Raw genomic sequence first — 16,326 nt, forward strand, 5'->3', positions numbered from 1 at the left:
CGTCTCTCTATGGCTCGCCTCAGGCAGCAGACAGGCTTGGTACACCCCTGGGTATAATATTGTGTGGGAATGTTCGGGGTGTGGTAAGCAGTGGGGAAAGGGCCATGGCTTAGGACAAAAGAATGTCCACTTCACACAGGCACATCTTGTGTGCTTTCTGCTTCACAGAAGTTTCCATTTTGGGTGTTGTGCTGACACTTTTGTGTCAATTTTGTTCCCCTCTGAATTGCATTTGAAATCTCCTAAAATGTATTCTCCAGATGTTATCCGCATTGGCTCTTTTTGAATATAAATGTTTGATTGACTGTTTCAAATTGATTGTGTGACCATTGCGAGGAGTCCTGTGTGACCATTACGAGGAGTCCTGTGTGACCATTGCGAGGAGTCCTGTGTGACCATTGCGAGGAGTCCTGCAAGAACTCACTGTACTTCTAGCCAGAAACAATGGCAGTGGCTCCAATCTGCTTCTGCCGGAGGGCGGCAAGATTGCGTGCGGAACGTACTGGGCATGCGCGCCGTAGCTGTGGTAACTCTGGTACATCCTCCTGAAAGCTGGCGGTAGTGACGCTGGGCTGCGGCCGCCGGCAGAGGAAACGGGGCGAGGCTGGGAGCTCTGGTAACTAGTAACCAGACAGGCGCACTCAGCCCGGGACGGGTTTTCGTGACCCGGCTCCATCATGGGCTGCACACTAAGTGCCGAGGATAAAGCGGCGGTGGAGAGGAGTAAGATGATAGACCGCAACCTGCGGGAGGACGGGGAGAAGGCGTCCAAGGAAGTCAAGCTGCTGCTGTTAGGTGAGGATAGGATGCTGAGGACGGGAACCTAAACACTACATGAAGGAAACTTGTATGATTGCTGCTGGGCACTGCACACAGGACGCTGGGCAGTACATATGTCTTGTCACTGTAGTTACATGTGATTGGTGATACATAGGGGACTGGTCACTATAGCTGGCCACTGGAAGAACATGACCTGTCACTGTGTACAGTTATGTGGTAGCTACAGGAAGGCTGCAGCTGACTACACATATATGATTGGTCACTAATATATATATATATATATATATATATATATATCACATGACTGCTCAATGAATACAAGGTTCTGATCATTGGATAGACACGACTACTAAAATTGTCTAAAATGGAAGCAGTGCAGGGTTAGACTAGACAGATTTTAACTGTGCCCTGTAGTAAAAGGAGTCTACTAGAGAATAAGACCATAGAAAGCTTCAGTAGTAGCCCTGGAGATCTGTGCAACTATTTGTGTTTGGTATAAGTTGCAGTAGGGCTGTGAAACATGCTTGTGGACCCTAATTTAACCCTTTCTGGTCTAAGCCATTTTAGAGCTTTTGGACCAGGCCTGATTTTTTTACAAAAAAAAGTTTGCCCTGTGTCATTATAGGAGGTTATAACTTCCTGACTCTTTAACATATCCAGGGTATTTTGAGATTGTTTTCTCGTCAAACATTGTACTTCAAAGTAATACAAACATTTTAAAGATATCTTTTGTGTTTAGTCAATGGAAAATTGGCAAAAATTTTAAAGTACAAAATTTTCAGTATAACCCTGTAAATTAAGAAGTGTTAACCTTTCTTTCACAGGGGTTAAAAGAAAATGCAGGTGTAATGTACATGCTGTCATTTTTCTAGCCAATACATTAATTTTGACCAAAAAATTAAACCATCACAAAGTATTAAATGATAAAAAACTCCACAAAGTTTGATACCCAATTTCTCACGAGTATGAGGATGCCCCATATGTGTTGGGCACACGCCCGGGCATAGAACGGAAGAAACATTCAGAACATTTGGAGAAGGTTTGCATTGTCACACTTTGCATGCTATAAAATGTGTAATTTTTTAATTTAGACATATAGGGAATAATTTTTTTACGGGATGTTATCTACTTTTCAGGTACATCGTTTAGGGGGGTTTCAATAGCTAATAATGAGATTTTATTAACTCTTTCTTGTTGTTGGTTAAAAAAAATCATTAATTGTTGTTAATGGGTTTTTTTTCCCGGGGGTTCACCGTACCATGAAAATAATGTTTTATCTTTATTCTATGGGTCATCATGATTACGGTGATACCCCATTTATATAGCTTTTTTGTAGTTCGCTTGTTTTGCAGAATATAGAACTCATTTTGTGAGGAATTTTCTTGTTTTTGCATCATCATGTATTAACCCCTTGACGCTCTGCACGGTAGCTGTATGTAGCTGAAGAGGGCTCAGCCGGTGAGCCCTCTTCATACACAGGGGGAGTTTGTTGCATATTGCTGCAAACCCTCACTGCTAATAACCACGGTCGGTGCTTGTCGTCGGCATTTAAAAGACAGCGTCGTGTGAAAAATTTTTCTTTTTCGTACACATTTGTTAATTTTTCGAAATGTATTAAAACACCATAAAACCTTTATAAATTTGGTATCACCGTGATCGTACTGAACCAAAAATAAAGTAGAGGTGTTAATTGGTGCGCACAGTGAAAGTCTTAAAATTGAGCCCACAAGAATGTGAAGCGAGCATGGCTTTTTTACACTTTTTTTCCACATTTGGAATTTTTTTTTCTAGCTTCCCAGTACACGACATGGAATAATAAATGTGATGGAAAAGTAAAATTTGTTATGCACAAAATAAGCCCTCACAGGTTATGGATTTCTGAACGTGGAGAGCAAGAAATGAGTCAAAAAACCCTGTCATTAAGGGGTTAATGGGCATTACATTTATATATTTTTCTTTATAGAGCTGTTTTAGAGCTAATATTCTAGGGACAAGCTGTACTTTTTCTTGGTATCATGCCGGGGTATTTTTACTTTTTGATCATTTTTTTATGCTCTTTTTATGATATCAGATGTGAGTTTTGCTTTTTTAACAGCGTTCACCGTACGGGCTCGGTGACATTTTTATTTTATTGTGCGGGTTGTTACGGATGTGGTGATACCCAATATGTTTTATTTTGATGATTTTGACTTTTATGGTAATTTTCACTTTTTTAATGTTGTATTTGATTTCTATATGCGATGGGATTTCAGGGGACTTTTATTCTTTATTAATAACTTTTTTCAAATTTTTTTTAATACTGTTTTGTGCTGGTGTGGGACATGAACAAGTGATCTTTTGATCATTTGTTTATTGTAATATACTGCAATACTATTGTATTGGTGCATGTTACATAGTCAGCCAATACATTCAGCACGAGCCTAACAGGCTGTTACTGAAGGTCCTTATAGGATCTCAGGGTTGCCATGGCAATGAACGACACCTCTATGCCCCGCACGGAGGGTGCTGATCGTTGTGGCAATGCACTATAGACGCCGCGGTCACTGGGTTCAACAGGCAGGATTGCGATAGTCGTGATCCCGGCTGCCACTGGCTCATTGTAACGAATCTTCTGAAACCATTCAACCTCAGGTCTGACAAAGACCTGAGGCTGTCATGGCAACAGATCGCTGCCCTCCGATGATGTTCGGGGGAGCGACGATCAGAGCTAACATGGCGGCGACCATGCGCCGCCACGTTTTATGTGCCGCAGCACCTTTGGCGGAGGCAAAGAAGAGGGTAACTCCCGCAATCAGTGCAAGCACCGACCGCGGGTTATAGTGATGGGTCTTTGCTGCAATCCCTCTTCAAACACCCTTCATAGCTCTGCAGCGGATATATCTGTCGCAGAGCATGAAGGGGTAGAAGGAAACCTACCATCAAAATCAAGCCTGATAAACCAGGGAAAAATGACAAATACATCCCGGGACCTTGACTGTGGTCATCTTATATTTGTTATCCATGGTCTCACCCTCCCCCTGCTACCTCCGCACTTGTGCAGTGAGCACTTCCTGCTGTGGTCTGGTGGATGACTCTGCTGGCAGGAAGCATGTCTGTTTCGCTCTCATCAAGTGAAGTCATTTGCTAAGACCACTCTAGAAAGATAAGTGTTAAATCACATTAGCAGTCTGTTATGTGTCCTATATCCAAGCCTTTTGTTGTCTGTTGACTCTTAGGTGCACATTGATTCTGATCACAGCCTGTAAATAGGGAAGCAGTGTATGGGAAGGAAAACCTACAACCATTTTGCAATCACTAGCTTAATTGCATAGTTATCTTTACAAACCAGAAACTCTGTATGAAACCTGTTAGTTGCCATGGTAACTATGATTGCCATCTTTGATGGCTGGATGTATAGGGGCTGCTCTTTCTATTCAATAGGAGGAGAGTTATATAGAATTCCATCTGCTACTATGAGAGCTAAGCTTGTGCTAGTAACAGTTTTAAAGAGGACCTGTCACCAGATTTTGCCCCCCTGACTAACAATTTCTGCTGTTAAAGGGTTACAAGTCCTCCCTATATCACCAAAAATGAACTGGCAATGGGGCACTGTACCTTAGTTAAAGCCATTTTTCTAATATGCAAATTAGCTTTTCTGGCTATCCTGAGAGAGGAGAAGAGTCAGAGATGCCAGTGAGCCACGCCCCATTATTCTGACTGACAATTCTGTGTCTCTTCAAATCATTGCTCTGTCTCCTTATACTTAGGGACTATCCGCTAATATTCAACTACAGACATATAAAGCTCTATCTACAGATGGTAAATATTGTGTCATTCTTTTTACATGGTGCCTTGTGTTACATTCATGACATGTGACCAGTGACATCACAGGCCCTTCAGAATAGCAAACTGTACACCATGTATGTGATTGCATGAAGTCACAGCAGCCTCCATGACGGATGGAGAGGAGTAGAATTCCATGGAGGCTGATGTGACTTCATGAGCTATTAAGAGTCTAAAGAACCTGAGATGTCTGACATGAACCGTGATCGATAAGGAGGCACAAAGCATGAGGAGGAGTAGATGGCAGGGTCCGGCTGAGCAGGACATGCCCCCCTCTGGTGGCAGATAATATAAGATAAAAGTTGATTTATGTGGATGTAAGCGAAACAACAGTTTTAAGATAAAGGAAGGGTATCAGTCAGTGAATAAAGCTTTATAGGAACCTGTCACTGGCTGCATATGTGCAAATGTGGTGACAGGTTCCCTTTAACCCCTTCAGGACTTTTGTAAAATTCTTTATTTTCAAAGTTCTAAATTCTCTACTTTTGATGCAGATAGTCATAGCACCCAAATAAATCCATAACTTACATTTCCCAAATGTCTGCTTTATGTTGGCATGTTTTTTTTTTAAGATTCCACATATTATAGAATGTTATGAGGCTCAGAATTTAGGTGCCATTTTAAAATTTTTTGGGAAAATCACTAAACCCGTATTTGAATCGATCTGCTCAACTTTTAATTGACTGTGAGAGGCCTAAATAATTGCTTGACTCGTAAATTACCCCTATAAAATGTTTGGAAACTGTGCTGTGCATAATAATGTGGAACTGTGCATTTTTAGTTTTCTTTTAATTTTGAACAATATACTGTTATCATTGGGAAGTTTGTTCAATAAAATTTGATTTATACTCTGAACAGGTGATGTCTATTATTATACTTTCATTACCATTTAGGAAAATCAGAGATAATTATCATTTGCATAATAATTTGGAACGTGGTATAATCCCACAACACGTCTTTTTATTGGTATTTGAACCTATATATCAACCTACTGTGTCTGTACCATCAAAATAGAGTAGGTCATTTTTTGTTTTATAAGGGTCTACTTAAATAGGTGGATATCGTGCACATTCCAATTGAATAGCATTTCAAACTGCAGTTAACCCCTTAATGTCTCAATTTTTTACTTTTTTATTTTTCCATGTAAAGAGCTGTGTGAGGGCTGTTCTTCTGCGTAACAAATTGCAATTCATAGTGACAGTATTTAATACTCCATGCAATGTACTGGAAAGTGGGGAAAAAAAATTCCAAATGCAGTAAAATTGCTGAAAAAAAATCATTATGCGCCATTTTCTTGTGGGCTTGGATTTTACACTTTCACTGATCACAGGGATACCAAATGTATATAGTCTTCTTCATTTTGTCATCTTCTGCCGCTAATAACGTTTTCATACTTCAGTGTGTGGTGTGACTCTTTGCTAGATGACATGAAGTTTTTAACCCCATAGCGCAATAAGACGTACCCTTACGTCTTGCTGCGCATGGGGGAGTATGAAGAGGGCTCACGGGCTGAGCCCTCTTCATACTCACCGGGCATTTGCTTCATGATGAAGCAAATGCCCGTCGCTAACACCTGCGATCGGTGCTTGCACCGATCGCGGGTGTTAACCCTTTGATTGCCGCCGGCAAAGCTGCCGGTGGCATTAAAGAGCCGGCGGCGCGTGGGCGCCGCCATCTTGGCTCCGATCGTCACTCCCCGTGACGTCACCGGGGAGTGACGATCCGTTGTCATGACAGCCTCGGATCACATAAAGATCCGAGGCTATCATGATCTCGGCTATCTATTACAATGCGCGATCTGCACATTGTAATAGATGGTATGCAAAATCCCCATATACTGCCATACTGCAGTATGGCAGTATATGATAGGATCAATCAGACAACCTAGGGTTAAAGTACCCTAGGGAGTCTGAAAAAAAAAAATTTAAAAAAAGTTAAAAAAAAAAAAAATTATATTAAAAAAACATAAAAATTCATATCACCCCCTTTCCCTAGAACTGATATAAATATGAATAAACAGTAAAAATCCTAAACACATTAGGTATCGCCCCGTCCGAAAATGCCCGATCTATCAAAATATAATAACCGTTTTTCCCATGCGTTTTACCCCGTAGCGGAAAATAGCGCCCGAAGTCGCAAATTGCATTTTTTTGCCATTTTGAAAAATAGAAAAAATTCTATAAAAAGTGATCAAAAGGTCGCACAGTCCTAAAAATAAAAGCGTTGAAAATGTCATCAGAAGTCGCAAAAAATGACACCACCCACAGCTCTGTACACTAAAGTATGAAAAAGTTATTAGCGCAAGAACACTGTAAAATGAAGAATTTTTTTTCTGTACAGGAGGTTTTAATTTTTGTAAATGTATGAAAACATTATAAAACCTATACAAATTTGGTATCCCCGTGATCGTATTGACCCAATGAATGAAGTAGACATGTCATTTGGGGCGCACAGTGAAAGCTGTACAAACCAAGCCTACAAGAAATGGCGCAAATGTGTTTTTTCATCATTTTCACTGCATTTAGAATTTTTTTTTCCGCTTCCCAGTACATGGCATGGAGTATTTAATACCATCACTACGAAGTGCAATTTGTTACGCAGAAAATAAGACATCACACAGCTCTGTACATGGAAAAATAAAAAAGTTATAGATTTTTGAAGGTGGGGAGTGAAAAATAAAAACGCAAAAACGAAAAAGGGCCTGGTCCTTAAGGGGTTAATGCTACCATTTTGCGGACTGTACAGCCTATTTATCATTTTCGACTATTGGCACTATTTTCTGTTATGTGGTTAAACACTGGGGTTAACCATTATTATATTATGACAGATTGGACATTTTGGGACTCATCATACAAAATCTGTAATTCCCATACAGGTTTTTTTTTAAAATTTTATTTTAACTTTTTACTATTTTCAGACCCCCTAGGGCAGTGGTGGTGAACCTATGGCACGGGTGTCCTCACCACAGCACAGAGTTCAGCAGACAGGACTCAAGGCATCTTGCAGTCCCAGGCAGCTCAGGACCCTACAAGGAAGCTACATAATCCAAACTTATTCCCCTTTTTTTTCCCTACTGTATTGGTGTCCTCAGACGCCTTTACAATATAAACCTGTGACACAGCAGGGAGTAATAAGTTACTGTTTAAGTTGTCACATTGGCACTTTGAGACAAATATGTGGGTTTTGGTTGTAGTGTGGGCACACGGTCTCTAAAAGGTTTGCTATCACTGTCCTACCGTACTTTAATCCTAAATTGTCTGATACTACCATATACAGTCCTGACAGTATGGCAGTATATCGGGATTTTCGACTACATTGTAATAAATGGGTTAAAACGAGACGGCCTTGGGTCTTTGTAGGCAAGTCACAGGGACCTATGATCTAAGCCAATAAGGAAGCACCCACTTCTGCCGGCGAGGAGTTAACAACAGTGTTACCGGTGGGTGTTTTTTTGTAATGTGCAGCAAACGCCAACCTTGTATTGAGAGGGCTCAGCCCGTGAGCCCTCTCCATGCAGCATCCGCTTTAAGGGGTTAAATATACATTGTGTTTTTACTATCACCTTGCCCTATAATATCAAAACATAAGAACAATTTATTTTCAGCGCTTTTTAACCTTATGACCACATAAAAATGGAAATGGGTAATAAAAATGTCATTGCACCTCTTGCACTGGTAAGGTGTTAAAGAGAACCCGTCATGCAAAATAACCCCCCTAAACTAAATATATTTTCATAAACTGCCATTAGAGAGCATTGCCTCTATCCCTTCATTGTCCCTCTACATGCCTGTAAACCTAAGCAATGAGGTCCTAAAGCTGTATGCAAATGACCTGTGAAATGTCCAATGAAGCATTAGCATATTCAAGCTGTCCACTCTATTCATGAGTGGGAGGCACAGCCACACCCCCAGTGCTTGACTGACAGCCTGTATAATGATGTGAGGCTGTATAATGATGTGCTTCCTGGTGCTGGTGGCCACGCCCCCTGCAGCCTGTGTGTGTGCATGTGTGTGTGTGTATAGGAGAGATACAGCAGCTCCAGGCTGCCATGTTACAGCAGAACATGTCAGATTCATGTGTAGCTGATGTCTGTGTCTCTCACCTGTGTATTAGGAGGATGCAGCATGTCAGCAGATGCAGCACACACTAGCCATGCTTTACTATACATTACACACAGACATGAGCAGGGGGAGGAGAGGGGAGGGCTAACAGGGGTGACATCACTGCCTCTGACCATGTGACCAGCCTCATTTACATGATAAAAAATAGATGATTTTACAATGAATAATGTATGAAATGACTAGATAAAGGCTGGGATGGATCCTTGTGAGCTGCTCCGACAGGTAGTAGTGACAGGACAAGTGACATAGACCTGATGACAGGTGTCCTTTAATGAGACTAATTGAAAATAAGCAACACAGTCTTAAATGAGGATAAATCTGCCATATCTTGGCTTTACTTATCGAAGTGAAATACTGATTGATGACTAACTGTCGGAACTGTCTGTCATCTCTTAATTGCAATTTATATGTAATTGCTCTTAGGTGTTTGCTACTCTGCCATTTTGCTGTGTTTCTGGACTATAGAAGCAAGGCTTTTAACCCCTTAAGGACCAGGCCCTTTTTCGTTTTTGCATCTTTATTTTCCACTCCCTACCTTCAAAAATCTAACTTTTTTTTATTTTTCCAAGTAAAGAGCTCTGTGACTGCCTGTTTTCTGTGTAGCAAATTGCACTTCATAGTAATGGTATTTAATATTCCATACCGTGTACTGGGAAGCTGGGGAAAAAAAATCCTAAATGCAGTGAAAATGGTGAAACGCATTTGTGCCATTTCTTGTGAGCTTGGATTTTGAGGCTTTCACTGTGTGCCCCAAATGACAGGTCTACTTCATTCTTTGGGTACAGTACATTACAAACACTGAGATAACAAATTTGTATAGGTTTTATAATTTTTTCATCCATGTACAAAAATTAAAATCTCCTGTACAAAAAATAACTTTTTTTATAATTTGGTGTAAGGAGCTGTGGGTGTTTTCTTTTTTTATGCTTCTGTTTTTAGGACTGTGCAGCCTTTTGATCACTTTTTATTAAATTTTTTATATTTTTTAAAATTTGCCATTTGCGACTTTGGACGGTATTTTCTGTTTCGGGGTTAAAAAAGTTATTATTTTAACCCCTTGGAGACGTAGCCCTTTTTCGTTTTTGCCTTTTAATTTTTCACTCCCCACCTTCAAAAATCTGTAACTTTTTTTATTTCTCCATGTAAAGAGCTCTGTTTGGGCTTGTTTTCTGCATAACAAATTGCACTTCATAGTGATGGTATTTATTATTCCATGCCGTGTACTGGGAAGCAGGAAAAAAATTCAGAATGCAGTGAAAATGATAAAAAAACATATTGCAACGTTTTCTTGTGGGCTTGGATTTTACAGCTTTCACTGAGCGCCCCAAATCACATGTCTATTTTATTCTTTGGTTCGGTACGATCACGAGGATACCAAATTTTAAAACACAGAAGCAAAGCAGGATGTATATGAACATATGAAAACTTTATTAAGTCAAGAAGGATACATAAAAGCAATTAAAAAGCACTGCATGTGCTAAAGTCCAGCAGCCATCCCTGAGTTCAATGCAAAAAATTTGTATGGTAGATATTCTAGGAAATAAAGCCTATTATGGCTAGAAACACCAACAACCATTTTATGCTATCATGTTCAAAGTACAAATTATACAATATAATATAGACAGAGTGTTTTAGCCATAAAGATAGGTAGATATAGTTACCTAAAGTGCATAGTGCAGTCAGGGAGGGAGCTGGAGGAAGGATTCCCCACGCGTATCGCCTGTCAATGCAGGCTTCCTCAGGGGTAAGTGTGAGTAGTACATAGATCTAGTATATATAGGGAAGACCCACCTCCAGATGCGGCCCACCATGTGTGCGTCTCTCAAATCAGCTGGCGGCGTGTGTTTCAGCTACCGAAAGTTCGGAGGTGCGCATGCGCTGCGACAGAATTTCATCATGAAAGAGACGCATAGGAAATATTATAGAGTGAATGGCGCGTGCGCCAAAATGTGCGCCAAAAATATGGGCGCGATGGTGAATACATATTATAGACCAAACTTAGAGTGTAGGAAAATAAGGCATGACTATTAGTTTGCACAGTCGCCTGGTACATCCGTGCCTCACACACATTTAAAAGAAAGGTATAAAGTATATGTTAAGGCCCCTTTGGCTTAGCCATACTTTTCAGACCCTCCTTTTTTCTAAGAGGATACCAAATTTGTACAGAGGCTAGAGAAGGCGCTACTCAGCGCGAAACGGCCCGTCGCCTTGCCGCACATCGGCGTCCTATATACCTGTGAATAAAATTTTAAGACTGCATCGGTGAGTGCCGTGATTATCTTTCTTCTCCTCTATTCATCTATTCATACATTTAAAAAAAATTAAACCTTCTGTACAAAAAAAAAAATCTTCATTTTGCCATGTTCTGGCACTAATAACTTTTTCATACTTCAGTGAACGGAGCTGTGGGTGGTGTCATTTTTTGCGACTTTTGATGTTTTTAATGCTTTCATTTTGAGGACTGTATGGGCTTTTGATCACTTTTTATAGAATTTTTTTATATTTTTCAAAATGGCAAAAAAGTGGCATTTTCGACTTTGGCCGCCAATTTCCGTTACGGGGTTAAACACCGGAAAATTTTGCTAATATATTTTGACAGATCTGACATTTTAGGACGCGATAATACCTAGTGTTTATGATTTTTACTGTTTACTAATAAATCACTTTTTACTATTTTTTCTTTTCTTTTTTTTTCTTTTTTTACCATTATTTGAGATCTTCCAGGGTAATTTAACCCTGCGGGGTCCGATTGCTAATACTTTATACTGCAATAATACTGTTTTGCAGTATATAGCTATTTTACAATGATTTTTAATAGCCTGCCCTCTGCTGGCTATTATAAATCATTGCACATGGCAAGCCTACAAGTCTCATTGAGACTCTATGCTGCCATAGCAATATAGCTGCCATATAACGGTAAGTTAGGTGCCGCGGTCGGGTTCGACCGCTGCACTTAACAGGTTAACTGCCGCGATCGGTGCCAGGTGGGTGTTGGCTGTTTTATACAGCCGTCACCCGCTGTGTATGGAGAGAGCTCAGCTCATGAGCTATCTCTATACACCCCTTGCGGCGCGAGGACGATATAGTTTGTCCTCGGTCGGCAAGGTGTTAATCAGGCATTCTTGGACATGGCGATACCTAATGTGTTTATGATTTTTACTGTTTATTTATATGACTTCTAGGGAAAGGGGAGTGATTTGATATTTTAACTTTTTTTTTTTTTCTTTTTTACTATTTTTCTTTTTATTTATTTTTTTACCCCCTAAGGTACTTTAAACCTAGGTTTTCTGATTGATCCTACCATATACTGCCATACTACAGCTTTGCCGGCAGTGATCAAAGGGCTAACACCTGCAATTGGTGCTAGCACCTTTCACGGGTGTTGGCGACGGGCGTTTGCTTCATTGTGAAGCAAACGCCCAGTGAGTATGGAGAGGACTCGGCCCGTGTGCCCGCTTCATACTCCCCCATAATCAACAAGACGTAAGGGTACTTCTTTTTGCGCTATGGGGTTAAGCATCCCTGTGGAAATGTGGTTGAATTAATGCAAAGCTTTGTGTTAGCAGGATTAATGTTAATCCTAGAAAGATTTTTGTTTACCGCGTTTTCTTATATCTTGTACTACTATTTGGTCTCATCTGTGAAGTTGACTTATGTAAAGATTATTATCTTAACAAGGAGGCAAAAAAGTCTCAAAAAGCAGTACAAGAAACCAGACAAAGTGATGATAATCCCCCCCCCCATACAATATATGTAGTGTATATGTGTACATTTTTTTTCATGGTGTGAAAACTTTGAACCAGGAGGAACTACTGACAACTACCAGTATGGTTGTTTGTGGTGATCTTCCCCTTTATTTTCGTTCCTGTCTCGCATTCAGACCTTAATAGCTATATTCACACAGTTTTTTTATTCTTGTCTGTTATTCACATCAAAAAATTATCTTGTGTGGAAGCTGTTTTTGCAAAAGGTGAAACGGGCGCGTGAAAACCGGTTCCTGTGTTTGATCTGTCATAAAGTTGTGCAGTCAGTACTTTTTCATGGACTGCACAAAATTTACATAGTCATAAGTCTATATAAGCACTGACCCTTTGTACATATAAAACTGCAAGCCACAGCACATTGCCATCTCAAACGTTCTGAACATAGGGGGACATTTATCATATGCCGGCATTCAACAATGTCCCTGCCCCTCTGGTGCCACTGGATACATCAAGAGGCTCTGGCCAGGTGTACAGCTCATATTTCTACACGGCCGTCTGCCCCCCTCCCTCTTGGCCTATCCAAGCCCCTGTGAAGTGGGGAAAAAATGCAATTGCGATTATTTTATTGCTTCTACATCAATTTTCTGGCATAGAAGCACTGAAAAATCTCCTTCATAATGTGGAAAGAAACCATGCTGTAATGTGTACTGCCAAGTGTATTATAGGCAAGACAAGTTAGGACATCATCTTGGTTGAAGAAAATATTTTCATAATTGTTACTTTTTGGGGCTTGTCATTTCACCCTAAGACATCTTAACCAGCATTTTGTCCAGGGTAATTGGAGCAGAATAAGTAACTCAAAGCAGGAAAGCTGAGGCAGAAGCTTATTAATAGTACCAAGCTGGATTTTCTTATCTTCTTATCATCTCCATTTGCAATCTTTTCCATAGCTTTGTGTGCTCCCTAGCCCTTCTTCTAACCATTTATCTTCTCTACTCCTATAATTTTTAGCCTTTTTAATCCTCCTCCCCTTGTATGCTCATGTCATTTCTGTCCCCACACAGATGTGTACTTGTATTTTCTAGTGCGTTTCATTGCCTGTGGCTGTTCTGTTTTTAACTTGTCACAACAAGGAAGTTAAGCAGTTTGGTAACAATAGCACAGCTGCCCGAGTAGCTACTCTCCCTTTTCTTACTTGGTACTGCTGGGTGCCAGCAGTCAGCTGGGAAGTAGGGACAATTCTCATAACTCTTTTTTTTACAATAAAGAAAAATGACACTCTACATATACTTCTCAATGTTGCTGTTAAAAGCCCAGCTAAACTTAGTGTAACTGTAAAGTTTATGATTTTACCAAATTATTATATTCGATTCCCCTTTTAAAAACAGAATGATCCCTACTTTCTGCTGCTCCGCCTTTTTCTTTCCAAAGTTATGGCATTTTCTGATCTGAAAGTGTTTGTCAAAAATCTTTCTTGCCAGATGTGAAGTGGGCGGAGACTAATGTCTGTCAATTTATGCCCTCAACCTGAGGCCAGTAAGCATGCCCACAGATCCCAAGTTGACTTGTATTCTCTCTCAAAGTAATTTATCATTAAATCCATTACCAGGCTCTATCTTTTCCTTTGTTTACAGCCGGGCACTGTGCCTCGCTATGCCAACCGTGTGCTACACCCAGATGTAGTACAGGTTTATATGAAAGTAGCCTTGGCTATAATGATCAACTGTCAGCTGTCTGTAACGAACCTTTATAGTTAATCCTTGTTCCTTAGTCAGCACAATTTTTTAAAAAATACAGTTGCCACAGGAACCAAAGCAAAATGTTTCTAGTTACAGTTACTAAATAAACCTGTTCCAATTTGCATTAAAACATCTACTTAAAGAGGACCTAACAGATTTGACAAATCAACCTGTACAAAGGCTGTAGTTGAGAAGTAAAAAAAAAAAAACTTGCCTAGATGAGGCTCACACCTGCAGATCCTGTGCTGACGCCTCCTCTCATGATGTCGCAAGTGAATCCAAGATAATACCCCGACTTCATTGACTTCCCGGGTGTAATTATAGAACCTATCTTGTATCTACCTGGGGACTGCCTTATAGAGGTTAACTTATAAATGAGCAAGGATTTGACCATTCCGACCCCCACCGATCATGAGAAATGGATTTCCCAGCAATGAGGAAAACACACCTAATGGTTGGAGGGGCAGTCAAGCATGCACCCTGCTCCTCCATTAACATTTTGTTTGTTGACTTGCTGAAACTTGGTGTATTCCTGTACCGAAATTTTTAGGAGGCAACACTTTATTAATCTTGTTAAATGACACCTGTCATCAGGTCTGTGTCACTAGTCCTGTCACCTCTTCCTGTTGGAGCAGCTCACAAGGATCCCATCCCAGCCTTTATCTAGTTATTTCATACATTAATCATTATAAAATCATCTATTTTTTATCATGTAAATGAGGCTGGTCACATGGTCAGAGGCAGTGATGTCACCCCTGTTACCCCTCCCCTCTCCTCCCCCTGCTCATGTCTGTGTGTAATGTATAGTAAAGCATGGCTAGGCTAGTATGAGTGCTGTACCTGCTGACATGCTGCATCCTCCTAATACACAGGTGAGACACACAGACATCAGCTACACATGAATCTGACATGTTCTGCTATAACATGGCTGCCTGGAGCTGCTGTATCTCTCCTAAACACACACACACATGCACACACACAGACTGCAGGGGGCGCCAGCACCAGGAAGCACATCATTATACAGCCTCACATCATTATACAGGCTGTCAGTCAAGCACTGGGGGTGTGGCTGTGCCTCCCACTCATGAATAGAGTGGACAGCTTGAATATGCTAATGCTTCATTGGACATTTCACAGGTCATTTGCATACAGCTTTAGGACCTCATTGCTTAGGTTTACAGGCATGTAGAGGGACAATGAAGGGATAGAGGCAATGCTCTCTAATGGCAGTTTATGAAAATATATTTAGTTTAGGGGGGTTATTTTGCATGACGGGTTCTCTTTAAGGTTGTTATCACTGCTAAATTGCCTGTTCTGCTCTGCTCTGACATAACAGAATCTAAATATGGAAGGTCGTCTTTTTCCCTTCCATTCCCCAGGAATAATTTTGATATATATAAAAAGATATATTGTGCAGGTGCTAAGGTACATGGATTCTATGATTTGGCAACCTCTGTGAAGCGCTGCGTAATCTGTGTGCGCTATAAAGAATAGAGAATTATTATTAGCGTTCAATAAAAAAATTAGTACCACAAAAAAATCCCCCAGTTTCCTCCCTCTATCGCCTTTTTTTTCTTAACAACATTTTAAACTGAATAATATATTCAGTAATCTTATCTTTTGTATATGTCCTAAGACCATAGCCATATCCCTTTTTTCTATCTTGCGTTGGGCTAGAATTGTGTAAGGACACAATATTGTGAAGCTGACAGCTTAGTTAGTTAGGGTTAGCCAACTAACTTCTGTTGGAACATTAGTCTTATTATGCCATAAGTAGTTATGGCATAAGGAGGGTAGTACATATAATCAAGAGAGTGAGACTGCTAAACTAAACATCAGATCGGTTGTAATGATGAAAACCGTGCGGTGTAGACATCGCTCAATGTAACTGTACCATAATCCCTTCTCACTGGGTTCATCTTGTATCTTAACAAACCATATACAGAGCAGAACTACTGTGCCTATGCTGCCATGGTTTAAAAAAAAATCCCCTGCCATTATTACCTTGGGCTGCAGTGGACCCAAAGAAAAATTATGAATTGGGGCGATCCCCTTGTATGAAGCGAGCCCCTACCCTGCCACCAATGACAGGTGGCAATGTCAGAACTGTCCACCATTGAAGGACACATTGTTTACTGTCCTTATTGATTTCTAGCTTTA

The 16,326-nt window shown here is 40.4% G+C and overlaps 1 protein-coding gene across 1 annotated transcript in view; it reads left to right on the forward strand.

The window, feature by feature from the left end:
- The first annotated feature begins 498 nt into the window (after positions 1–498).
- GNAI3 (G protein subunit alpha i3) overlaps positions 499–16,326 on the forward strand; it is a 69,943-nt gene continuing 54,115 nt past the window's right edge. The window contains exon 1 of the mRNA XM_072137384.1: positions 499–795. Within this exon, the coding sequence (XP_071993485.1) occupies positions 678–795 (118 nt within the window). The 5' untranslated portion in view covers positions 499–677. The remainder of the gene's footprint in view (positions 796–16,326) is intronic.

This window comes from Engystomops pustulosus, chromosome 2, assembly GCF_040894005.1.
Source record: "Engystomops pustulosus chromosome 2, aEngPut4.maternal, whole genome shotgun sequence".
Classification (NCBI taxonomy): Eukaryota; Metazoa; Chordata; class Amphibia; order Anura; family Leptodactylidae; genus Engystomops; species Engystomops pustulosus.